The sequence below is a fragment of the Pezoporus wallicus genome, unplaced genomic scaffold (genome assembly GCF_028554395.1).
Source record: "Pezoporus wallicus isolate ANWC-B61680 ecotype Strahan unplaced genomic scaffold, APGP_CSIRO_Pwel_v1 contig_13178, whole genome shotgun sequence".
NCBI classification, from domain to species: domain Eukaryota; kingdom Metazoa; phylum Chordata; class Aves; order Psittaciformes; family Psittacidae; genus Pezoporus; species Pezoporus wallicus.
In genome coordinates, this window is record NW_026641245.1 from 574,600 (window position 1) to 600,629 (window position 26,030).

General features: G+C 62.6%; 2 protein-coding genes across 2 annotated transcripts; one reads left to right on the forward strand and one right to left on the reverse strand.

The window, feature by feature from the left end:
- The first annotated feature begins 258 nt into the window (after positions 1 to 258).
- Positions 259 to 20,315, forward strand: ZNF710 (zinc finger protein 710). Its single transcript, XM_057422699.1, has 5 exons — positions 259 to 360; positions 16,196 to 17,600; positions 18,335 to 18,526; positions 18,913 to 19,087; positions 20,004 to 20,315. The coding sequence occupies exons 2-5, from the start codon at positions 16,224 to 16,226 to the stop codon at positions 20,174 to 20,176; spliced, it is 1,917 nt and encodes a 638-aa protein (XP_057278682.1). The 5' UTR covers positions 259 to 360; positions 16,196 to 16,223; the 3' UTR covers positions 20,177 to 20,315.
- Positions 20,316 to 21,855: 1,540 nt separating this feature from the next.
- IDH2 (isocitrate dehydrogenase (NADP(+)) 2) lies at positions 21,856 to 25,711 on the reverse strand. Its single transcript, XM_057422714.1, has 11 exons — positions 25,559 to 25,711; positions 24,457 to 24,548; positions 23,947 to 24,112; positions 23,508 to 23,668; positions 23,291 to 23,434; positions 23,074 to 23,210; positions 22,831 to 22,982; positions 22,639 to 22,751; positions 22,466 to 22,563; positions 22,266 to 22,358; positions 21,856 to 22,090 (listed from the first exon to the last, which is right to left on the reverse strand). Exons 1-11 carry the CDS (start codon positions 25,647 to 25,649, stop codon positions 22,003 to 22,005), a joined length of 1,335 nt encoding a protein of 444 aa, XP_057278697.1. The 5' UTR covers positions 25,650 to 25,711; the 3' UTR covers positions 21,856 to 22,002.
- Between the last annotated feature and the right edge of the window lie 319 nt (positions 25,712 to 26,030).

Sequence of the window (26,030 nt, forward strand, 5' to 3'; positions counted from 1 at the left end):
TCAAAACCAAGGGACCAGGAGTCGCTGGTGGGACCACGAAGGGGATGGTTTGGGGGGGGCCCATCAGACAGCCCCATCCCCATTACCGACAGCCGAGCCGCGCCCCGCAGCTTTGTTCCCCGCACCCGGTACCGAGGGCGGACCCGGCGAGGGGGTGCGGGGTGCGGGAGGGAGGTCACGGTGCTCGGGGAACCGGGAGGGGCGCGGGGGCACGGCGGGGAGATAAAGGGCGGCCGGCGGGGCCGGGCGAGGAGGAGCCGCTGCTCCGCATCCCTCACGTCAGCCGCGGTCCCTCCCGCTTCCTTCCTGCGCACCCAGCGCCGGGCCCGCACCCGCCGCCGCCGCCCCGCGGAGCGCACGGTGAGTCCCGGCCGCGGGACCCCCCAGCTCCAATCGGGGAGGGGGGAGCAACCGGACACCCCCAACCCCCCCCTTCTTTCCCCCGCGCCGGTCCGCGGCCACGGGGAGCCGCCGCCTTCCCGTTCCCTTCCACCTTCTCCCGCGACCGGAGCCGGGCGCGATGGCGGCGGAGGGACGGGAGCGGGAAGCGCGCACAGACGCGCACCCCGGGGGGGTCCCGGTGGCGGTGCCCGCCCCGCACGTGCCCGCCCCCCCGCTCCCCGCCAAGTTTCCCGGTCGCCGCTCACAAAAGTTTTTCCGCGGCCGCGGGGCCGGGGAAGTTGCGGGAGGGCGGCGGAGTGGGGGGGGGGCAGGGGGGCCCTGCCGCGGGGCCGGTACCGGGAGACGGGGGAGCCCCCCCCCCCCCCGAACCAACCCCTCCCGTTTCCCGGGGTACCGGGCGCGGCGGCGGGAGGCCACGTGGGTATCAAGCGGGGGTGTGGGGTGTGCTAGGGGGATGTCATAGGGGTGCCTGCAGCACCCCGGGGTGTCCCCAATATCCTTGGCCCCTCCTTCTCCCCCTTCAGGGCTGGGACAGAGCAGGGGAGCCCCCCTGGACCTCACCCCAAGTCCGGGGGCAGTTTCGAGGCAGAGGGGACCGGCCGTCCCAGTGTGACCCCCACACACACAGCAGCGGGTCAGGGGCTGGAATGAAATGGGTTGGGGGTGGCTCTGGGGGTCCCCACTGCCCTGTCCCCACCGGGCAGGTCCATTACAGAGGCACCCTGAGAGCTCCCGGGGCCGGAGCCCCACGATGGCCCCAGGGGGGATCTCGCGGAAGGGGGCACAGCCCCGCTGCTGGGCCGGGGGCTGCTTTGTCTGCTGCGGCCCTGCTCGGGAAACTCTTGTTTGTGCAGCTCCTGTAATCAACAGGATGCGGTGGTTAAATTAGTTATAATTAATTAAGAAGTCAATCATTAGTAGTTTCCTTGCACGCTGAGTGGGCAGGCAGGGCTGTGATGGGAGGGGAAGGCGCATCCCAGAGCCTGACCTCCTGCCAGGTCCCAGTCTGGGTCCAGCAGTGGGTGACCTCACAGGATCCCACACTGTGATCCCAAACCTGGCTCGGCGGGGTCTCCTCCAGCTGCTCAGAACCAGCCCGGTGGTGCTGCGTGTTCCGGTGGTGCTGGTCTCAGCAGGGTTGGTGCAGGTAGCCTGGGCTGGCTGCAGGAGTTTAACAAATGGGTCTGAGCTTGGAGACAGCCCCTCACCCTTGGCTTTCCTGGGGGCTCTCCTCTCAGCATCCCCTTGGAGGGCCTGGGGTTCTCCGCTCCAGGCGTGGGCTGCAGGGCTGGGACCAGACCCCTGTGCATCCCCCTTGGTGAGAGCCAACACCAGCAGAGCCCAGTCTGGCTGGGCCGTGCTGTTCTGCTGCAAAGGGCTTCCATGGATGCCCTCTCGAACAGCAATCCCATCCCATCCCATCCCTCTGAACTGGTAACTGAGACCACGATAACCTGAGCTCTGCTGCCCACCGGGACACGTCCCCAGCCTGAACCTGGGAGCTGACTGGGGGGATCAGATGTGGGTACCTGCAGCAGAGGGATATGGGGCATCTTCCCTGCATCTGTTCTGTGGCATTGGCAGGGTTGGGTTTGACCTCCAGTACCGTGTTTTCAGTTGGTTTCGTTGGACCTCAATCCAAAGGTTTTTTGCTCATAAACTAGTTCAGGAAACGCAGTGTGAAGAGGGAGGAGCGCGGCCACCATCCTGCTCTGCCGTGCAGCTGGAAGTGTCATATTCCCTCCGAGAGTTTTGGGTCCCCTTGACCCATGAGCGCAGCTCCTGTCCCTGCCAGCAGGACCCCTGCCCGGGTGCGGGCACACCAGCACGAGGGGCAGCACATGAGGCATCCCAGATACCATCCCAGGGCACGCTTGGCGCAGTGTGGCGGGTGAAGGGTGGTGCTGGGATGTGCCAGGAGCCCTCAGGATGTTGTGGTCCCCATGGAGGTCCCTGAGCTTGACCCTGGGGGCAGAGGACTGGGATCTGGTGATGAGGCTTTTCCTTTTGTCCCTGTCCCACTTTTTCCTCCCCAGCCCCGTGCGCAGCTCTCCTCCTTCCTCGCATGTCGCGGTGGTGTTTGTGCTGGCTGAGGGACCTGGCTCATCCTTAGTCTTTCCCTAAAAAACACACTCCTGCCCCCAGGCATGGGGCAGGAATTCAGCCGGGAAAGATGCTCCTGCTGGAGCCGTTTCTGTGTCTGAGAAACTTAGGGGCTCTTCGCTCAGCTCTTCCTGCCCTGGTTTGGATGGAGGAGCGGGATCCCTCCCTGGGTTCCCAACATGTAACACAGGTTTTTTTTCCCCCAAACTTTAAATTAAGGGGGAGAAACAGAGTTTTAAATTTCCCTGGTCTTTGCCCTCAGCTCTGCCCAGCACGAGAGGGACAGGAACGTATTTCTAATGAAAACAACGTGCAGGCATCATGTGCTTTGGCAAGCACGAAGCCTCTGCGGAGCCCTCATCCTGTCACCATGGTCCCACTCCTCTGAGCACCTGAACTGTGTTCTCCACAAAGTATCCCAGGTTTGGGAAAGGAAAGGTGACTGTGAGGGTTGAGGCTTCTTGTTCGTTTAGATCCTGGATCACTGTGAACCTTCTCAAGTGGGAAGAAAAGCCTCATCTCCCACCCTTCCTTCCTTCCTTCCTTCTCCAGGCATGTCTCATTCCACAGCAGAGGATGGGGGAGATGGGCAGTGTTCAGGTTGCTCCTTTGTGCAGGGTAAGGAAAAACTTGTGGAAAGTTCAGGTGAAACTTCTTGAGGCTCATTCCTGGGATGAAAAGGGATTAGAGGGCACTGGAGCACCGGAGGCCGTGCAGGATGCTGACCTGGAGTGAGGGGTGTCCTGCAGCCTGGGGACTGCTGGGAGCCTGGAGCAGCATTGCAGTCCTGCAGATAGTTTAAAGCCCCAATATGTTGGTCTTAGCTTGCAGCTGGCAAAGTCCCTCCCCAAGCTGGGGAGGTGAAAGCGGCACTGGGGCTGTGCTGGTCTGAGAGCAAGGAATGGGGAACTGGGGCTGGCAGATGGTCAGACCCGCTCCTGGGCACAGGGGAGCCTCAGGCTGTGGGATCCGGTGGCACGGACCATGGAGTCCCTGAGCATGCAGGATCTGCTATGTGCTGGTGTGAGGGAGGATGAGGAGGGCGAGGCACCAGGAGGTGCAGGGCAGAGCGCCCTGTGCTGCTCAGCACCCACAGTGCTGGTGGGGAGGGATGTGAGGGGAGTCCGTGAAGTCCGGGTTTACCCCAGAGGTGATGCTCAGGGAGCGAAGGGCAGTGGAGAGCAGCAATGGTGGGATTCCTGCGGGCAGCTGAGCAGTGACCTGCGAAGGAGGGAAACCTGTAACTGTTCCGCACCTTCCAAGGCTATAAATGCCCTGAATCAGTCATAAATCAGGTCTGAGTGTTGCTGAGGAGTTCTGGGATGCAGCCTGGAGGTGCTGATGGACGGGATGCTGCTCTCTAAGTACAGCAAGAGGGATGATGCCATGGGGAATGCGCCAGGTTTTCAGGCAGGGGGTGGCTGGTCACAGCATGAGCAATGGGGAAGGGTCTGAGACCAGCCTGGGGTGGCAGCGGTTGGGGATCACGGTAGTGAGCATCCCTCTGATGCGCTGTGTGAGCTGTGATGGGTGTGAGCAGTCACGTTCTGGTGGGGAACATCTAATAACAGGGATCTGTAGGGCTCTGGGACTCTGTGAGTGAGAAAAACAACCTCGGTGCAACATTTAAATGGCCCTGTGATGAAATGAGAGAACTCGGTTAAAATCAAAACTCCTCTTCTTCCGCTTCCCCTGTTCCTCAGCTCGTCCCATCACACCGGGTCACTTCTCCCCTGCCCCTTCCCGGCTTTTGTGTCACATCCCGCACGCACTGGGTGCTCCCGGGTCCGTTCCCTCCCTCCACTCTCAGCCTGTCCCCACTGCCCCGTGCTGGGGCTGCCGCAGCTCGGCCGCCTGCCCTTGCCACGCTGCTGCCCCACCACACTGCAGCACCATGGCTCCGCTACCGGCACCCACTGTGGCTCCAGTTTAACGCCCAGCACAGCCTGGACGTGGATTTGGCCATGGTGCAGCACAGGCAGCCCGGCCCTGCTTGTCTGGGACTGGGCAATGCAGAGTGTGGCTGGGGGGACTGGGATCATCCAGCGCGGAGGTGCCTTTGGGAGGAGTTAATGAGCTGCAAGGATGGGTATTCCAGGGAGTGGGCTCCTGTTCCTAACCAGGGTGGGAATCCATGGCGTTTGTGAGAGTCTTCCCTCACAGAGGACTTTCTGCTCTCTCGTACTGCCCCCTCAGCCCTCTGAAACGGGGGCATTGTGAAGTAGGAACTTAAATATCAGAATCACAGAATCCCAGCCTGGTTTGGGTTGGAAGGGAACTCAAAGCTCCTCCAGCTCCAACCCCTGCCACGGGCAGGGACCCCTTCCACTGGAGCAGCTTGCTCCAAGCCCCTGTGTCCAACCTGGCCTTGAGCACTGCCAGGGATGGGGCAGCCACAGCTTCTCTGGGCACCCTGTGCCAGCGCCTCACAGGGAAGCAAACACCTCCCTGCTCTGTGCAGGCACTGCTCAATCTGCCCCCCCGGTGCGCCCCTTGCGTCGCTCTGGAGCTGTTGCTGTGTCTCCTCCATGGCTGCTTGCGGGAGGCTCCTGTCCTTGCTCACGTCTCTTTCTGCTTTCTCCATCGGTGGCTTCAAGGGTCTTTGCCGAGGTTCTTCCTCCTTCAGCACGTGCTGGTGAAGCCCGTCAGGGAAACTGCAGATCTTGTCTGCAGAGTAAGTGATTTATGGGGGTTTGAGTGGTTCGGCTTCATTTGATGGTTCTCAACAGGGGACACACATAAGCAAATTATTTCAACAGCTGAGTATTTGCTGTATTTATAGGACTTCTCGCTGTGAGAGGAGAGAGCACAAAGTACGGCACTTACGTAGGTTGTGATGAACGCAGGGGCTGAGGGGGGTCAAAGCAGGCCCTGGGGCTGTCACAGCAAAGGCAAACACCTGTGGCCAGCCCAGCCCTGGAGATCCGTGTTAAAATGGTGATAGAGAAGAGTAAAAGGGACGAACATTCCCACCCTCCACAGTGCCAGGGTCCTTGTGTCTGGGAGCTGCAGGGTCCTGGGCAGGCCAAGGGGAATGGCTTTAACCTGCCAGAGGGGGGACTGAGATGAGCTCTCAGGCAGAAGCTCTTCCCTGTGAGGGTGCTGAGGTGCTGGCACAGGGTGCCCAGGGCAGTCACCAGGAGCATGAGGGACATCGGGTGCAGGCAGGCGCTGTGCCCCCGGATCCAGAGGGGTTTTCCATACCAGTTACTGACTTCACTGGCTGGAGCGTTGCCTGTCACCGTGTGGCACCCTTCACCTCGGTCAGGCTCAGCTCGGCGCTGGAGGAGGTTTTGTTCCTTTCATGACAAGTTCAGTGTTTTGAACCAGGCTCTTTCTGTTCCCCCTGCTCCATGCTGGGCGTTTGGGACCATTCTGGTGCATGAGCAGGGGCTGTGGATGAGGCCGGTGCATTGGTGCTCGGAAGCCTGTTTGGAGCTCTGAGGAGGTGAAGGTGATGTGGGGCGTCAGCCCCATTCCTATGAACCCTAACGTGTGCAGGCAGGGGCCGGAGCCGCCTCGCTGCAGCCGATGGAACTCCCTGGAGCTGCGTGGCCGTTCCCCTCTCCCGCACTGTGTGTTGCCCCAGCGGCACCTCCCAGCTGCGTGGGACAGGACCTGAAACCCTGAAGCTCGTGGATCGGAAACCAGGGCGGTGTTTGCAGCTCGGCGCTCGGGGTTGCTCCCAGGGCGATGGTGTGAGGCCTCCCATAGCGTTCACTGGAGGAACTGGGACGTTCCCAGAGGGCCCAGCCTGGTGCCTGGCGCGGTGGGAGCGGATCTGGTGGCTGCCCAAAGGCTTTGCTTCTCCGTCCTTTCCCCGCGGGCTGGTGAACGCTGCACTCGGTGTGTTTGTGACCCAGCGTTTCCCTGGTGTCACCCTGAGCTCTGCAGGGGATGCTCCGTGTGCTGGAGGCAATTCCTTGCGGCACTGAGCTGGGAGCGCTGCGCTCCTCTGCCCCTAGAAGGCTCATCCCTATCGGGGATCTTTCCCCTATACCAGGAGCACACTGCAGTTGGTGATGGTGTGCTCATGGCGATGGATGTCCCGTGGGTGCTGGCTCACTTGGGAACGCATTAAGTGACCCTTCAGCCACAGTGACCGTGTTCCGGGCCCAGCAGAGCTGACTGGGGATGCAGCTCCTGCACTAAAACTGGTCCCAAGGATAGGGGCAGTGATGCTCTTCAAAGTGAGACTGGCATCCTGCAGTGGGGGTCTGCCCTTGGCCCTTGCACCCTGAGGGGCTGCTTCACGTCCCTTTGGGGTGTCACATCTCTCATTCACGACACGTTGGTTGTTTCTCCCCTTTCCCAACCAGCCGGCCGGGTTATGCTGTGAGGGTGCTCGTGCGCCAGCTCCTCTGACCTCCAGCCACGTTTATTGCTCTGCTTTGAGGCAGTTTATGATTAACCGGTGCCAGGGCAGCGGTGATGCTCTGTTGGGCTCCCACATGGGACATCTTTGTTGGTCCCATCAGGCCTCTCCTGGCCGCAGTGTCTGAACCCGCTTCCATGTGCGGAGGGGTTTGGGGTGTGCAGGGTGAAGGGGCAGCCCTGGACCACCCTTGACCACAACTGGGTTGTGCATCCACCGCAACCATCCCTCATCTTTCCACGCAGGCTTTGGGGTTTGACCTAGATCTCTGGCACCGCCTGCTTTCCGCAGCCACCCTTGTGCCCACAGAGGGGTTTTCTCTGGCTCTTTGCTCGTGGCTTTCCCCGGGTGGTGGGTTTTCCTCTGGGAGCCCCGATGGTGGGGATGGTCCTTCCCAGAGCCGCATGTGTGATCCTGGGAGAGGTGCTTTTGGGAGTAGCTCCGCGTCTTTCAGGGAGTTAGCAAAGAGCAGATTTATTCTCCTATGCTGAGAACTAACTCCCCTTTCTTCCTCTTCCCTCTGCCCCCGCTGGAAAGAGAGAGAATGCAGAAAAGAAGAAAGGATTTACATTGTGGTGGTGATTGGCACGGGCGCTGAATGAGAGGTCATTTCATCTGGCTGTTTCTTTTCAAGCGCTCTTTTTTTCATGCACACTGTATTCAGGCTGGGAGCATTCTTTCTTTTCAAAGCTTCTCTGTCTGTCTCTCTCTTCCCCCTCCTTTATTTTTCATCCCTTTTCTTTACTTTTGCTGTCTTTTCATTCTGTTTTTCCCCACCCCCTTGGGGCTCCATTTTTTTCTTTCCTTTTTCCTCTATTCAGTTCCTTTTTTTCTCCTTGCATCGTTTTTGAATAGCTCTTCTATTTTCGGAGAGGAAAGGACTCTGTGCTGCGGAGCCGCTGCAGCGAGGAGGAACTTGAAAGTCTTCCTTCCCCTGTTTATTTCACTTAAAAGCAGAAAACTGTTTTCCAAGGGAGAGCAAGGTTTCAGTGCGGAGCCTTTGAAGTGAGCTGGGACGGCACAGGGCTGCCTGGGGTGGGAATTGTCCCTGCTCCTTACCACGCCACGGACACTGCTGGTCCCAAACCGCAGATAAACACCCCCTTAAAGCACGGGGACGTCTGTGGGTGCTCGTGCTGTAAGAGTGGGGTCCAGGCAGGAGCAGCCCCTTGACCCCAGCCACTGCTCACCTTTGGACACCGGTTATCACAGACTGCTTTGTGTTGGAAGGGCCCTCAAAGCTCCTCCAGCTCCAACCCCTGCCACGGGCAGGGACCCCTTCCACTGGAGCAGCTTGCTCCAAGCCCCTGTGTCCAACCTGGCCTTGAACACTGCCAGGGATGGGGCAGCCACAGCTTCTCTGGGCACCCTGTGCCAGCGCCTCAGCACCCTCACAGGGAAGAGCTTCTGCCTAAGGTCTCCCTGTCCCTGTGGTCACACTGAAACCAGGTCATGGGGAGCTTCTCATCAACCAGCACGCTCAAGTCCTTCTCCTCAGGCTGCTCTGTCCATTCTCTTCCCAGCCTGTGTCTATGCTGGGGATTGCCCTGACCCAGGGGCAGGCTGTTGCACTTGGTGTGGTTGAACTCGTGAGGTTCACACGGTCCCACCTCTCCAGGTCCCTGTGGGTCCCATCCCTTCCCTCTGGTGTGGTCACACCGCACAGCTCAGCAGGAGAAGGCTGTCCAGAGCTGCTGCTCCCCACACGCAGTTTAGCGCCAGGACAGCTCTCCCAGCAGCTCCAATGTCCTGCTTCTGGAGAGCTGCTTGGGCAGAAGTGCTGATGGATCAGGCTCAGAGCCTTGAAGGAGAGGCGTTGCTGTGCCCCTGAGCAAAGCTCCGGGATCTCCCCTGGGGGCTGATAGGATCCTCCCCGCCAGTGCTGCTTCGGACATTGACATCCTCTCTGGGAGGTTTCTCCACCCATGGCTCCGGTGTTTGCTTTGGCTCGGTCCATCCCTGCACAGCAGTTTCCTGGTGCAGGGAGCGCACGTGTGGCAACGAACCCGCTCAGATGGGTGCCTGCTGAGCTGCCCACCACGACACGGGAGCCCTGGGAAGTGATCCAGGCTTCCCCTGCTCTTTCCAGCCCCCCCCAGGCCCCGGCAGAGCCTGTCCTCCCCGGGCAGCTCATGCTTCCACGGCCAAACCAGTGCAATCAGGTCTCTAATGTTCAGCCAGTGCCCTTTGCCCCATCACTTTTAGCCCGAGGAAGGTTGGAGAGGCCGTGCTGGAGCACAGTGACGTGCCTGGGCATGGGCAGGGGTCCTGTCCGTGCAGGTGGGCTGCGGGGAGCAGGGCGGGCACTTCATGAAGTGGATTGGTTTCTTTTTAAAGTGAGATTCAAATAATTGTAACCCCGAGATAGAGAAGATGTTGGAGGAGATGAAAAGGGAGAGAGAAAGAAAGGAAGCCAAGGATGGGGGTTTGGGATAGAGAGGGAGATTAGGAGATAGATGAAAGAGAAAGGAGGAAGATAAGAGGGAGAGAGGGGACAGATCTCCAGCGCGAGATGGGCGTTGCCAGGGAAACGGGAAGAATGAGGGAGCGACGGAGGGATGCAGGCTGCTGGGGGCAGGGAGGGATGGAGGCTGCACTTGGTGGAGGAGGAGAGCGATTCCCACGGGCTGGGGAGCGGGATGTCCCGTGTCGGTGGGTGCTGCCTCTGGGAGCGCTCGGGAGGGCAGCTCTGCCGTGAGCAGCACCGGCTGCTCCTCGCAGGCTGATGGCTCACCCGGGGCTCCCCGGGATGGAACCTCCCCAGCCCTTGGAAGTGATGACACGTGCACCCGCTCCCAGTTGAGCACAGGGATCTTCTGGAGGGCTGGTGAAGCGGGAGCCCTTCCCTGCACTCAGCCTTGGTACTGGTGTTCCCCTTCCAGATGTAGCTGCTGCGTGGCAAAGATAGTGAAAGGCAGTGGTGAGGCCGAGGGGGCAGAGCAGCGACCTGCTCACAGGGAGGATGGCACCGAGGTGCTGCGTGTGCTGGGACCGCAGTGCCAGAGCTCAGCTGTGGACACCTGAGTCAGTGCCAGCCCAGGTGCTGCATGTGCCAGCACCGGGCTGGTACTCAGTGGGCAAGGACAGCCGAGCATCCCGTACCAGAACACTGAGCAAAGCGGTGCCCAATTCCCATGTGTGGAGCAAGGGTTTCCCCATGGAAATGAGGTGTCAGGACAGGGCAAATCCTGGCATCATTGAAACAAACAGTGGAGACTGAGCTGAGCTCTTAGGCAGAAGCTCTTCCCTGTGTGGGTGCTGAGGCACTGGCACAGGGTGCCCAGAGAAGCTGTGGCTGCCCCATCCCTGGCAGTGCTCAAGGCCAGGTTGGACACAGGGGCTTGGAGCAAGCTGCTCCAGTGGAAGGGGTCCCTGCCTGTGACAGGGGTTGGAGCTGCAGGAGCTTTGAGTTCCCTTCCAACCCAAACCACTCTGGGGTTCTGTCTCATGCAGCAAATTAGGTTGTGTCAAAGCCCCCAGCTCATTCACGTGGTACACATGGTATGATGCACATCCTCCCTTGTCAGCGTAGCCAAAGCTGAAGGGAGCAGTTCTGCTTTCTGATCAGCTCACAAGTAGGTTTCCTCTTTGTTCTAGAGGAGCCATTAACAAGAGTTTCCCTTCAGAAATGGAGGTGGTCTCTAACGTGGAGACGTGGACTGGGTGGATTTAAGAATAGTTTGGATTTCTCTCACAACACGGAGCTCGTTGGGCAGCAGCCCCCGGCCCCACGCATCAGTTTCCATTTCTCAGACCTCTGGCTCCTCGCTGCAGCCCGGCTCACCCGTGGTGGAGGTCACTGCGGTGGTGCTGGCTCTGCCATGGGCTGGTGCAGGACAAACAGCCTGGGTCAGTTTTAGGGACCATTTTAGTTGTGATTTTCAAGAAAAGCCTATTTTTCTGTTTAAAATTTTGGTGGGTGCTTTGAGGAGCTTCATGTGCAAACAGCAAAGAAAACGGAGATGAAAGACTGATGTTTCCTTTATTAAATTTAAATGAAAGCTGCTTTTAAGAAAGGAAGAAACATAAAATCAGAGCTATCTCCCAAGTATTACACATATGCTGATCGCCCATTTTCAGATAGAAATGGCTGGAAAGCTTTAATGCCTCCTACCCCTACAAGGCCACCCAACAGGCTCAACTGCAGCCGATCGTCTTCAGCCCCATTTATGCTCAGGTTTGACCTGGGTGCTCCACAGGCTTTGTCTGTGCCCTGCACCGAGAGCTGCGGGCAGCTTGCGGCAGGGTGGTCCCACAATGGGGGTCCTGCAAAGGGGTCCCGCAGTGAGGGTCCCGTAGCCCCAGGACTCACCACTGCACTAGTTCAAAGCCAAGGAGTATGGGGGTGCTATGTGCCCCCATGGGACAGCCAGATGGTGCTGCTCTGGTCACAGCACCGGTTTTCTTTCTGTGGGGACAAATCCCTGAGGTCCTCCCGCGGTGCTGTTGGTTTCTCCTACAGCCCATGATGCTGAGGACGGGCGCGGGGTGAGGTTGAGAGAAGCCACTGCCGGTACCAGTGGGGCCCTGGCACCCGCTCGTGCCTGCACGTACCTCAGAGGGAGCACGGAGCACAGCGGCAGCGAGGAGGCTCCTGCAGCCCCGGCTGAGGGGTCACTGCTCCTCAGGAAGGTAGAGCACAAACCCTCGGGGGCCCTTGGTGTCCTTTCCTGCAGGGACGGCTGGGGGACGGGTGGTGGAGGCACTGCTCACCTGGTGTAGAGAGCAGCGAAGGAAATGGAGCCTGGTGGAAAACAAGCCCTGGGCAGGAAAACAAGGGTCTGCAGGAGTTGAAGCCTCAGCCTTAGAGGGGATATCAGCCAGGATGTTGCCCTGCGAGAGCAGGGGGGCCTGCTCTGGTCTCCCCTGTCAGATCTTGGTCTTTGCAGCAAACCCCTTGTGCATGCACCAGGGTTTTCCTGTCCCAGATGTGCTGTGTTTAGGCTGCTCCAGTCAGGATTATTGCCGTGAGTCCCATTCCCAGCACCGGTGGCTGCTGTGGCTCAGCTCTGGGCGGCGTGGGTGCGAGGTAGGGGTGCAGAGGGAGTGAAACCAGCGCAGGGAAAAGCGTCCCGGGATGGGTGGCTCGGTCTGATGCAGCCCCGGAAAATACGGAAGCGGGCAGGAAACGCACTGAGGGGCAAGAGGGCTGCTGCCGGAGAGACCTGCCTGGTGTGAGAGGCTCCAGGTGAGAGGGGTTTGGGTGAGGTGAGAGGTAAGTAGCAGTAAAGCCCCCTGAGGAGGTGAGAGCCATGTAAATGAGCTTGTGAAGGTTGGGAGGGGCTGGTGAGGAGCTGATGATGGCTCCAAGGCGGCGGCCGGGCCGGGCCGGGCGGGATGCTCAGGGTGTGCCGGGGCAGAGTGGGGAGTGGAGGAGAGATTGCAGCAGGACTGAAACGTCCCGGGTGGGAGGAGGAACGCGCGAGAGAGAGAACCCATTTCACAACCCCCGAGGAGCAGGGACGGGAGCCGCTGCCGCGGCCCCGCTGCGATGTTCCCGCCTCTGAGCATCGGAGACACGGACAAGGGCACCGGGAGCTCGGCGCACGCCGCTTCCCGAGCGGATGGACCAGGAGCGCCTGTGGAGCTCCACGCGCAGGAGAGGTGCGGGCGAGTGAGTGTCTCCACCAGCAAAGGAGCCCCTAAGCCTGAGCTGAGGGTTTGGTTTGAGCCCAGAGGAGGGTCCGGGTCCAGGTCCAGCGGTGGTCCGTGGGCAGGGATGGGCGAGCTTGATGAGTGAAAACCTGCCGGGTCAGGCTGGGAGGACCCAGTGCCGGAGCCAGGGACGGGAAGGAGTTGCTCTTGTGGCAGCTCTTCCTCAAAATGGGATCTCAGCGTTGCACATAGCGAGACAGAGACAGACTTTGCCCAGGGAGCGGGCAGGGAAGGGGGGTGAGGGGGGGCCGAAGGCATCAGGACCTCACCGGAGCTGCACCGCTGTCGGCAGGGAGCGGGGTGCTCGCGGAATGGATTTTGAGAAACCGTGGCAGCAGCAGGGTTATTTTTGCACTGGATTCTTGCCCCCGGAAGGACTGTGAATTGGTGACAAATGGGCTGCTGATGCTGGTCGTTACTGGTGCCTTTTGTTGTCACGAAGGAGATGATGTGTTGATTGGGACGTTATCAAGGCAATGCAGCCCTCATGGGGCTGCTTTTCCACACAGGATGGAGTTCACTTGTTACAGCATCCTGGAGACCCGGCCTGGTGCTCTGGCACTGCAGCAATGCTGGGACTGTTGTGCCAAGATGGGCTGACAGAATCCCAAATGAGAGGCCAAGGGGAATGGCTTTAACCTGCCCGAGGGGAGACTGAGATGAGCTCTTAGGCAGAAGCTCTTCCCTGTGAGGGTGCTGAGGCGCTGGCACAGGGTGCCCAGAGAAGCTGTGGCTGCCCCATCCCTGGCAGTGTTCAAGGCCAGGTTGGACACAGGGGCTTGGAGCAAGCTGCTCCAGTGGAAGGGGTCCCTGCCCGTGGCAGGGGTTGGAGCTGGAGGGGCTTTGAGGTCCCTTCCAACCAGTCTGATTCTCTGATTCCCACCCATCCCTGTGGCAGGGACAGCAGAGACCCCAGTGCCCTGCGGTGCTGGTGTGACTCCTAGGGGAGGCTGAAATCTGTGACCCAGCCTCCATTGCAGTGTGTTGGGAAACGGCGTTTCCAGCCAGCTGTACAGGACCTGGGGAGGCAGAACAGGGAAGCGAGAGCGGGAAGTGAAACAGGAGCATCATCCTGGTGCCACTTCCCCTGTGGTGCCTGTGCAGCGGCTCCTCAAGCCCTTGGGCCCCGCACTCACAGGAACTGTGCAGCGGATGGTGCAACACGAGGCCTTTGGCTCAGCCCTAAGCAGGAATCCGGCACTTGCTTCCTTCTGCTTCAGATGCAGTTCTGTTAGTGCCAGGAGTTATTGGTGGCCTTGGCAGTGCTGGGGTGATGGTTGGACTTTATGGTCTTAAAGATCTTTTCTAATGTGGTTGGTTCGATGATTCTTAAAGCATACCAGTGCTGTTCTTGGAGCATATGTATGTGATTCCATCAGCTTCCACATTCACCTCATGGTGCTCGGGGCAGAGACCTGGAGCTGTGCTGGGGAGTCCCCTTGGCACTGCTGTAGATGGAGGAGAGCAGTCGGGTCCCATCCTGGTTGCTGCCAGCTGGCTGCAGTGCTGGCTGGATCCTGTGCTGCCCTTGGTTGTCCTTGCATGGCACTTGGTAGCACCTGCCATGGCAGGATCAATCGGAGCGCTCTGTTCCAGCCGGGATCAGCATGTTTATTGTTCTAAGTGGTTGTTGGGACAAGAGATCTGGGCTGAGACATTGTGTGCGTGGAACCAGAAACTGCCCAAACCAAGAAGGAGAACGAAGCCCAAGGCCAAATGAGGAGGCTCTCCCAGCTTCCCAGCTGGGCTCTGCTCACCCAGGCAGAGAGAGGGACCTGCTGCCCTGCCTGTGCTGGGAGTCCTGGAGCAGGCTCCATGAGTTCAGCTTCCTCAGCTCCAGCAGCAGATCCCAAGGCAGCAGCACTGCTCACACCATGGTCCCTGGAAGCAGCTCGGCTCCGGCCACCCAGCACCCATCACCTCCTCCATTTGGGACCCAGCTCAGGGTGTGGGGCGGGGTGGGTGCACGGAGGTGATGAATGGGCACGGTGCAAGATAGGAAGCTGGAGCAGGGAAGCAGGAACCTCTCCATCCCCTGCAGCCTGGCTGGGATGTTCGAGCAGTGGTGCGCTGTGGGGGGGCACCAGGAGGAGGAGGAGGGAGACAAGGGCCCTTCACCCGGCTGCGGGTGATAGCGTTGGTGAGCCCAGGCAGCCGGGGGCCTCCTGGGAAAAGGGATCCTGGTGCTGGCAGCCACCTCCTCAGCCACTTCCTCCTCTTCCTCCCACCACCGCCCTCCTCCACTTCTTGCTTTGTTTCACTGCCTCCGCACTTCCCCTCCCCCTTTTCCTCCCCATCCTCTTCCTCCCCCCCCATCCTCCTCCTCTCGGCGCACGGTTTCTCCCTGTCTCTGCACGGGGGCTGGAGGGGGGATGCACAGCCCAGGCTCACCGGGGCCCGGCGGAAGCAGGCAGCTGCCTGCGCCCTGCCTGCGGTGCTGTGCCTGCAGCCCCTCGTCCCGCAGCCCGTAACCAGCCTGGCTGTGGGACGCGGTGGTGACCTGCTGAGGGGTCCTGCTCTCCTCAGCCCGGCCCCGCCTCGCACCATGCGGGTGCTCCGGGCTGGCGGCGCAGTCGGGTTTAGGGTTGATTCCCGCTTTACCTCCCCCGTAGGACTCCTCTTTGTTGTAGCTGCAGAAATAATTACATTTAGGGGAACATTCCCGGCCGCGGGAGGAAGCAGCAGCCTCCCCGCTTCCATCTGCTGGCGGCCCTCCCAGTGCCTGCCTCCACCCCATCCATGGGGCTCTGCATCCCTCGGGACCCACTGCAGGGGGTCAGGCCCACGGGCACGAGGGAGCCGAGCACGAGCACGTTCTCGCAGCGTTGGTTAATCTTCACAGAACACAACCGAAGGGAGTTTGTGCCCTTCCCGGTCCCCACTGCCAGACCTGCCTGTGCCTTCACACCCTCCTGCTCCTCTGCTCACTCTGCTCTGCTTTGTCCGGTGGTCTCTGCTCCCAGATTCCCAGGCTGAATCAGCAGGGAACCTGCAGCCACCGGCTGTGGATGGTGGAACAGCATGCCCGAGGTGCCTGCATCAGTGCCTGCCCTGCTCCCCTTTGCCCTGCAGCTCTGCCATGCTTTGCTATCCCAGATTCCCGGATAGTTTATAGTGGGAATTCCTTGGATTGCTGGCTGGCTGTGGGCTGGTGCTGGTGGGAGGCAGTGAGACACCAGCAGCTCTTCTGTGTCTGCAGGGCTGAGGCTGTTACAGGGTTTGAACTGACCACGCAGCCCCCTCCTGACCAGTTTGGGCTTTGGTTCCTTGAGCTCCCTGTGCCCTTGGCTGCTGCTCCCTGCTCCTGCAAGGACCGTGGGGCAGAACAGCACATGTGGCTTTTTGCTGTCCGCACACTGCATGAATGCCTGGGCCCAGGGTGCTGCTGGGGAGCTCTGGGGCATGTGAGGAGTCTGATCCCAGCCTCAGGGTTCAGCAGCCTGGCCAGCAGTGGCTATGGGGCCGAGCTGCCCCTCCACAGCCTGGCTCCCCGCTCCCTGCGCAGCTGAGGCCTCCGGGGCCGTGCTGGGGTTCATGGTGCCAGGTACCCATGCTGGCAACACCCGTGTCGGTCTGGGGTTTGTGGTCGGTGGTGAGGAGAGGGGTGACAGGTAGAATGGAGCAGCGTCCCCCACTGACCCCCATGTCTGTCCCTCCCAGCCATGACAGCGTAGGCAGGCGGCGAGACATGGATCGCTTCACGGAGTGTGGGACGCAGACGGACGCGGTGGTGGTGCTGTCCCTGGCACAGGCTGCGGTCCTGGGCTTGGTGTCGGAAAACGAGCTGCTCGGTGCCACCGTCAGCCCCGCTGGCTTCTTCCCGGCGCTGGGCGAGGAGTTGCTGGATGCGGTGGAGCCGGAGGGCGAGGGCCCGGTGGCCGGGGATGGGCAGGAGGAGGACGCCCTGGAGGCAGGGTCCCCCCTGGAGAAGCAAGCGCGGCGGAGGAAGCGGCCCCCGGTGAGGCTGGTGCCCAAGGTCAAGAGCGAGCAGGCAGAGGACGAGGCCCCGCGTGAGGAGCCGGTGCCCGCATCGGAGGAGGAGGAGGGTGAGCGGCATCGCGGGCGTCGGGCCCCGCCGCAGGACCCCGGCCCGGAGCGAGCGGTGCAGAGCAGCGCCGTGAAGATGATCGACCTGGGTGCCCTCGGCAGGAAGCCGCGGCGCCTGCGGCACCTGCGCCGGCACGGGCACCTCGAGCTGCAGGGCTCCAAGCGCCGCCTCGGTGGGGCTGGTGGAGCGGACGGCCCCGCGGGGGCCCTGAGGACCGAGTGCACGCTGGAGGCGGGTGCCACGTCCCCCGGCGAGGCCGAGGCCCCCGCGTCCCCCGAGCCTGTGAAGAGCGAGCCCGGCTGCGGGTGGCAGGAGCCGGGCGAGCTGGAGCCGGTCGGAGCCACCAGCGAGCGCAACAAGAAGGCGCAGCTGGACCGGCTGGACATCAACGTGCAGATCGACGACTCCTACCTGGTGGAGGCGGGCGACCGGCAGAAGCGCTGGCAGTGCCGCATGTGCGAGAAGTCCTACACCTCCAAGTACAACCTGGTGACGCACATCCTGGGCCACAACGGCATCAAGCCGCACTCCTGCCCGCACTGCAGCAAGCTGTTCAAGCAGCCCAGCCACCTGCAGACCCACCTCCTGACCCACCAGGGCACGCGGCCCCACAAGTGCGGGGTGTGCAGCAAGGCCTTCACCCAGACCAGCCACCTCAAGCGGCACATGCTGCTGCACAGCGACATCAAGCCCTACAGCTGCCGCTTCTGCGGCCGCGGCTTCGCCTACCCCAGCGAGCTGAAGGCGCACGAGGTGAAGCACGAGAGCGGGCGCTGCCACGTCTGCGTGGAGTGCGGGCTGGACTTCTCCACGCTCACCCAGCTGAAGCGGCACCTCTCCACGCACCAGGGCCCCACGCTCTACCAGTGCCTGGAGTGCAGCAAGTCCTTCCACTACCGCAGCCAGCTGCAGAACCACATGCTGAAGCACCAGAACGTCCGGCCCTTCGTCTGCACCGAGTGCGGGATGGAGTTCAGCCAGATCCACCACCTCAAGCAGCACTCCCTCACGCACAAGGTAGGGGATGGGGCACCCGGGGGTGCTGCCCGGGATATGCGTGGAGGAGATGTGCACCTCTGGATGTGGGTACCGGGGTGAGGGAGGTGTCCATGCACCCGGAGCCCTGGGAGACGGGTGCTGCGGGTGGCAGAGGCACCCCTGTTCATTCTCTCGGGGCCACTGATTAGCAGTGAATGGGCTTCACTATGGGTAAGGATGGGCTCTGGCACCTGCAGTCCCCATCTCCTTCCCTGCTCTTGCTCCGCAGCACTGACTCAATACTGGCTGCAAACACATTTCCAGGCTGGGTGAGCCTGTCTGGGGCTGAGGCAGGAGGCAGGGTCCTGCCCCAGGGAATTGGCCATGGGGCAGCACAGGGGTGGCCCTGAGCTCAGTGGTGCCCTCTGCGCCTGCAGAAGGGGAGGAGAGGGCAGCAGGAGATGGTCTGGGGAAGCTGCGGATGAGGTGATGAGGGTAAATCCGCCCCCAGCTCCTGGGCTCCAGCCCACCGACAGTCACAGAATCACAGGATGACCGACTGGGTTGGCTTGAGCACTCATCCAGTCCCACCTGCTGCCACAGGCAGACACAGCAGTCCCCAGAGCTCAGCTTAGTGTGAGGAGGCCGCCCTCGGGGAGCGCAGTCCCTGCTCTGCGCCGTGCCCAGCTCCAGTGGGGTCTGTGCAGTGACCCCGTGGCTGCTGCTGCCTGCCCGGGGCCAGGCTCTGCCCACGGCTCTCACACCCTTTGCAGGGCGTGAAGGAGTTCAAGTGTGAGGTGTGCGGGCGCGAGTTCACCCTCCAGGCCAACATGAAGCGGCACATGCTGATTCACACCAGCGTCCGCCCCTACCAGTGTCACATCTGCTTCAAGACCTTCGTGCAGAAGCAGACGCTCAAGACCCACATGATTGTGCACTCACCAGTGAAGCCATTCAAATGCAAGGTACGGGGGGGCCGGGAGGCTCAGCAGACCCGGGGACGGGGGGGTAGTGCCGTACCTGGTGCTGTGTGCTGCGGAGAAACCCGGCCAGGCTGGGCTGAGTCCTCGGCCGCAGGAAAGCAGCTTTGTGATGCCTCCCTCTGTTCGCCCGGGCGAACAGCTCATCCGTCTGCTCCGAGCTGAGCGGTGGGCACCAGCGATGGAGGAGGACAACCGCTGCCCCTCTGATGAGCACTAGGGGTGCTGGAGTTCCCAGCAGCACCAGCAGAGGCCCCTCACCGCAGCGGGGAGGAGGGAGCAGCCCCGTCACTCAGTGGGTGCCGCAGGGTCAGGTCGCGGTGGGTCCCGGTGCCGTGGGGAGCTCTCGGTGACGGCAGCGCTGCCCGCAGGTCTGTGGGAAGTCCTTCAACCGCATGTACAACCTGCTGGGACACATGCACCTGCACGCGGGGAGCAAGCCCTTCAAGTGCCCCTACTGCTCCAGCAAGTTCAACCTGAAGGGCAACCTCAGCCGGCACATGAAGGTCAAGCACGGCGTGATGGACATCAGCCTGGACAGCCAAGGTGGGTGCAGGCTGTGGCCGGTGCTGTGGTTCCCCCTGCTGCGGCTGCTCCCGGCTCTCGGCTGCTTGCTGGGGAGTTGGGTTGCGCTGCGGCAGCTCTGATGAGCAGAGTTTGGCAGCCTCATGTCCGTCACCCAAAGGCTGCCCTCGTGCTGCCAGCACCGCGTGGTGACATCACTGTGTCCCCAGCCACCACCGTCCTCCGTAGAAAGGTAGTGAATGGGATTGGGAGTAAGATTAATATTAATAATTCATTGAACAATAAGTTAATAAATAGCTCCTCAAGGAGCTGCTGAGGTTTCAGCATCTCCCGACAGGACAGTGCCCTCTCGTGACGCTGTCCTGGTGGTTTCGGTCGGGGGTTTTGCAGGGTGGGAGGGTAAATCCTGCTGCTCCTGCCCCGGCTGCCCCCTCGGTACCTGCCCAAGGACACCGAGCGGGGACAGGAGATGCTGCGGCCTCAGGAGCGCCAGGACAGCTCCTGTGGCAGTATCCATGCAGCGGAGCCACCCCTGCGTCACGCGGGCAGAGCTGGAGACCCTTGGTTTCCCAGCAACTTGATGCCTGCCTCGAGCGTGCCCTGGGGGGACCCGGCAGGATCCCCCGTTCCTGCCCTTTTTCTTCCTCCTCACCACGGACAACTCAGCCAGTGCAGGGGTGCAAGGGCAGGGGCTGCACTGGGAGGATGCCTCCCTGTCCCTGTGGTGGGATGGGTGCCTGTGGCACAGTGAGCACACCGATGCCAGCTCTCCGCTCCGGCATGCTCTGCCATCACCCCACCCCTGCTGGGTGCATGCCTGGGGATCCTCTGAGCCGAGATCCCCCCACCAGTGCCCTGGTTGAGCAGAGCTGTGGCTCCTGGGGAGCTTTGGGCTCTAACCCGTGTCCCTCATCGGTGTCCCTGTGCTGAATCCTAGATCCCATGATGGAACTGGCCGGGGCCGACCACGCCGAGCTGGACGGGCAGCAGGAGATGGACGACTTCGAGGAGGAGAACTCTTATGGCTATGGGGGGGTGGGCAACCCTCCGGACGAGCACGCCCTGACGGAGCAGGCCATGAAGGAGATGGCGTACTACAACATGTTGTAGCGCAGGAGCAGGCTGCCGGGGGCTGCGTGGACGTTGTGTGGTAAGCGGAGGTGAAGCACCCGGCCAGGCCCGCACCACCGCCCCTGGAGACAGGGGCTCCAGCTGGGATTGGTGAGGGATTAAACTGGGATGTCCAAAGCCTTTGCTGGTGGCAGCTGGAAGTGGCAGAGGCAGTGGCTGCTGCCATAGGCACAATGAGCTGGTGCAGGGGGGCTCAGCCCTGGGCTGCTGCTGCAGGAGCCGCGGTGGAGCTCTCACCATCGGTGGGGTCCTGCCCCCCCTCCGCAGTGCCTGGAGCGGGAATGGCAAATGTCCCTGGCTCTGCCCTCCCTTCGCCCTGCTCCTGCCCCACACCAGCCCTTCCGCACTGGGCCGAGCCAGCACCAGCCCCATCCCTATCCCTGCCCTGGCCTCGCTCCGGCCCCGGCACACGCTGAGCCGCAGGCAGGGCAAGGCGCATCCCGGACAATGCCGTGTTACTGATTCTACCTCCTGGCGCTGCCCCACGGCCGTGTGGGGCTGCAGCCCCCAGCTCCCATGGGGCAGGAGGGGCTGTGGGTCTCGCTGCAGGCTGTGGGGCACGCTCATCACAGTGTATTCCCCTGGGTGCAGGCGGTGCGGGCGCAGCCGCCGCGGTGCTGCTGTGCCGGCCGAGGCGACGCTGCTCCCCCGGAGCAATGAGGCGATTTGGAAAGTAATTTATTTTTGTCAGACGTGCCGCGGGGTTGGACTGAACTCTGGAGCGCGTTCAGTTTCCTTCAACCAATGTGCTTTGTAAACCCGTGTTCCGTGTGTGCTCTCTGCAGGAGGCTGGGCACCGGAGCCGGTCCCGCTGCCCGGGGGCAGCCGAGCAGCACCAGGGCCCTGCCGAGGGGCCACAGCTGCTCTCACTGCCGGCTCCGAGCCGCTGGGCTGTGCTGGGGCTCAGGGGATGGCGGTGCTGGGGCAGCCCTTGGGATGAGGGTCCATCCTCTGCTCAGTGTTGGGGGGGGGAAGGAGGAGCTGGGGCAGTGCCGGGCTGGGAGCACTGTCCGGGCTGTCCACACTCCCTGCCGTGGGGTCCTAGTGGGACGGGTCTGGGACCTCAAGCTGATCCCCTGCACCCGCTGCCAGCAGCTGCACAGGTCCAGGTCCCACCACTCCCCACATGCAGCATGTTCCACCCGTCCCCAAACAGCCCAGGCTGGCTCTGGAGGGTGCCACCTCCCAGCCCCGGTGTTCCCGGCAGGGCAGGGGCCCCGCAGCCTTGCCCCCACCTTGGGAAGGATGGAGGTGGCTGCAGCGGTGGCCAGCCTGGACCCCCTTGCGCAGTGTGGCCGTGTCCCTCCCCAGCACTACCTCAGCCCCATTACCAAAAAGCTGCCACGTGTGTCCCCCCCTTGCAAGAGGGTGCCGGGTGACTGCAGCACCACAGCACCAGGCCGGGGGCCTGATGGCAGAGCTGGCCCCAGTGGACACATGTCCCCCTCCGCATTCAGACCCCGGTGCACGGCCCTGCTGTGTTCTGGCTGGTTTTCATCTCGGTTTGAGGAGCTGTTTAGCAATAGATCTCATACCTGTGGGTTCTGGAGCCACCGCAACCCCTGCCCGTGCCGCGGCAGGCACCACCACACCGTGGGGTGAGGTGTTTAATGGCTGCTGGCACGCGGGGGTACACGAGTCAGCGCGGGCCCCCCTGGTCCTACACATCCCTGCTAGAAAAGCTTTATGGACACTTGTAAGAAAACTGCTTACAAAAAGGGTTGAGCTGTCCCTGAGCTGCGGGGCCAGGCTGGAGGCGCCGGCTCCATCCACGCCGCAGCAGCGGGGCCGGGTGCCCCCGGTCCCTACTTCTTGCCCAGGGCCTTGTCCAGGTTGTTCTTGATGGTGTCCAGGAAGTCAGTGGTGTTCACAAAGTGCTCGTTCAGCTTCACACTGCGGGGTACAGACAGGGCATGGAGGGACCCATGGCTGGGGGTCCCTTCCTGTCCCCACTGCTGGCAGCACAGCTCAAGGTGTGCGATGTGACCCCTGCCCGGCCATGAGCTGCACCAGACCCAAGTCCCCGGGGATGGGCACCCATGTCCACCCTGCACAGCCCCACACGTACTTGGCCAGGCCGTGGATGCAACCGGCGAGGTCCTTTGTCATCGTCCCACTCTCCACTGTCTCCACGCAGACCCTCTCCAGTGTCTGGGCGAACCTGGCGATGGCGGCATCACGCGTACGGCTCCGGCACAGCCGGCACCTCACCGGCACCCCTGCGCCACGGACCCACAGCCCCGTCCCGCCCCATCCCACCGCGCTCACTTGATCAGCTCAGGGTTACCGTCCAGCTTCCCCCTGTGCTCCAGGCCGCGCGTCCAGGCGAAGATGCTGGCGATGGGGTTCGTGCTGGTGGGTCGTCCCTGCGCAGAGAGAGCGCTCAGCACCCGGCGCGGGCAGCGTGGCGCGGGCAGCACCCGCGGGCACGGCGCACCCACCTTCTGGTGCTCCCGGTAGTGCCGGGTGACGGTGCCGTGGGCCGCCTCGGCCTCGATGGTCTTCCCATCCGGACACACCAGCACCGAGGTCATGAGCCCCAGGGACCCAAAGCCTGACGGAGATGGGGGTCAGAGCAGCCCTGGCAGGGTGACTGCGTGCAGCCCACCCCAACCTGCCCCACAGCGCCCCACCTTGGGCCAGGATGTCCGACTGGACGTCCCCATCGTAGTTCTTGCACGCCCAGACGAAGCCCCCGGAGGACTTGAGGACCTGGGCCACCATGTCATCAATGAGCCGGTGCTCGTACCAGATCTTCAGCTTGTCGAACTCAGTCTTGTAGTGCCTGGGGATCCGGGGGGGGTCAGCCAGGCCTGGCCATGACCACCCCGTGCCGGTACCCCACCCGAGCAGCCCAAGCTCCACCAAGCCCGTACTTGTCGAAGATCTCCTGGAAGATGTCTTTGAAGCGGCCGTCGTAGGCCTTGAGGATGGTGTTCTTGGTGCTCAGGTAGAGAGGCCACTTCTTCTGGATGGCGTACTGGAAGCAGCTGTGGGCGAAGCCCGAGATGGACTGCAAGGGAAGCGCGTGGACACCTGTGGGACCCTGAGCCTGGCCAGGTCCCCCCCGGGGCCCCCCCGCTGCCCCGTTACCTCGTCCGTGTTGTACATGCCCATGCCCACGCCGCCGCCGGGGAAGTTGAACACCTCCCACTCCTTCGCCCCGCTGCCGTCCTTCGGCGTGAAGATCATCTTGAACGTCCCGGACTTGTCCACCACGAAGTCGGTGGCTTTGTACTGCACAGGGCAGGGCAGAGCGTGGGGCAGGGCCCGTGAGGAGCTGCCGGCCCCCCCGTGCCACGGCGCTCACCTGGTCACCGTGGGCATGCCGGCCGATGGTGATGGGCTTGGTCCAGCCGGGCACCAGGCGCGGGATGTTCTTGCAGACGATGGGCTCCCGGAACACCGTCCCCCCCAGGATGTTCCGGATGGTGCCGTTGGGGCTCTTCCACATCTTCTTCAGCTTGAACTCTGGGGTGCACTGAGGTGAGGCCCCCCCGAGGGACCCCCCCAAGCCACAGCCCCAGCACCACAACCCCCCCCGCCGGCTCCTCCATGCCGTGGGCTGCTGCCAGACTGGTGCCGGCCAAGGAGAGGCACAGCCAGCACGGCTCAACATGGGCACGGGGCCGGTCTGTCCCCAGCCCCACACAGCACCCGGGGAGGAGGGCACAGCACTGAGCACAGGGCCCCCAGCCCACTACAGACCTGTGCCACCACGGGGACCCTGCCCCTTCACCCCTGCCCACCTTCCACCCGGGCCTCATCCGGCGTGATGGTGGCACACTTGACAGCCACGCTGTACTTCTTGGTGGCCAGCGCCGAGTCGATGGTGACCTGATCATCCGTCTTGTCCCGGTGCGGCAGCCCCAGGTCAAAATACTTCAGCTGGACGTCCACGTTGGGCAGGATGAGCTGGGGGGGGCAGAGAGTGTAAGAGCCTGGGCATGGTGCTGGGTGTGCGGGGAGCAGCACCGTGACACAGCACAGCACCATGGCATGGTACAGCACCACGGCACAGCGCCATGGCACGGCACAGCACCATGGCACAACCCCAGCCCCAGCACCATGGCAGTCAGCCCCAGCCCTGGCCCCAGCTCCAGCCCCTGCTCGGGACCTCCCAGGTCCCTGCGGACACGGGGCTGACTCCAGCACCTGCTCCCTGCAGACAAAGGCCGGGCACGGGACACGGGGAGGGGAGCAGAGGCGGGGCGGGCAGCGGGGGCCCTGCGCAGCAGCAGCTGTCCTGGACCCATTACCTTGTCCTTGATGAAGGCCCAGATGATCCGCGTCATCTCGTCCCCGTCCATCTCCACCACTGGGTTGGCCACCTTGATCCGCTTGTCGGCATCTGGGAGCAAGCGGTGGCACATTAGGGGTGCGCACCCGGACCCACAGCTCAGCCCCACAGCCCTGCACCCCAGCCCCATAGCTCAGCCCCACAGCCCCGCACCCCAGCCCCACAATTCAGCCCCACAGCCTGCACCTCAGCCCAACAGCTGTGCTCTCGGTGTGATGTCCCAGGGGCTCCAAGAGACCCATCCGGTGGGGTTGGGTGCAGGGTGGGGTGCACACCCCACTCGAGCACATGTCGGGGCACAAACCCCACTGCGGTCCGGGCTGCTCCTGCACCAGCCCCACTGTGGTCGCACTCAGTGCAGGTCAGCAGCGCACAGACACGGGTGCGGGGCGGGACACGGTCCGAGCTGGGTGCAAAGCCCCACGTGAGACCAGCACTGGAGCGGGACCGGATCAGACCCCGGGACACCCCGCACAGCACAGGGACCGGGCGCAAACCCCCTCGGAACAGGACCCGGGTGGAAGCTGCGGTGTAAAACCCCCCCGGTGCCAAGCTGAGCTACAAAACCCCATATGGGACCAGCACCAGAAGCCGAGATGGGACCTCTATGCTGCAAAGCTCAACGGGGGACGGGGAGCAAACCCTTCCGGGGGCCACACCGCGCAGCAGGTCGGGTGGAAAAACTTCCACGTGGGACCAGGACCGGGGACAAACCCCTCTGGGGACCAAACCCGGTGGCACAAACCCCTCCAGGATCAAACCGGGTACGAATTGGGCTGCAAACCCCCTCGGAGAACCGGGACCGGGAGCAAAACCCCGCCCCCTGGGACCTACTGTGAGCAGGGTACGGACCCAAAACCCGCCCGGAACCGGGAGAAACCCCCCACACACACACCCCGGACTGGCTGTAAGCGGGATACGGACCCAATCGCACCCCCAAATCCAACCGACCCTCCGTGCAAACCCTTCCGTGGGTCGAAACTGCTGCAAACCCCACTCGGACCGGACGCGTCCCTAAGGACACTCAGGGTGTCCTCCCCCCCCCCGCCCCATACACTCACAGTGCCGGCGCTGCCCCACGGAAGCGGCGGGGAGGGGGCAGCGGACCAAGCGGCTCAGCACCGGGGCAGCACGGAGGTAACGGGCGGCCATGGCGGGGCGCGACGGGGCGGACACGGCGGCAGTGGAGAAGCGGGGACGCGATTGCTCCGCCCCGGGGCGGTCCCTGCCCGGTTCTCCCCCCCCATAGGACCCCGCGAGGGCCCGAAGGGGCCCTCGCGGGGTCCTATGGGGGGGAGAACCCAGGGCCTTTGTTTCACCCCACATCCCACCCCCCCTCACTCCATCAAAACACCCCCAGGGGGTGATGCCCTCAATGTGGAGCTGCAAAACACCAGCGTGCCCCCCCCTCCCCATTGTGTGCATGGGGAGGGAGGATGATGCCGCTTGCTGGATGCCATCAGTACCAAAGCATAAGGTGAGCCCCGGATCAGCTGTCACCAGGGGTGAGATGTCCCCCCCTTTGTGGGCATC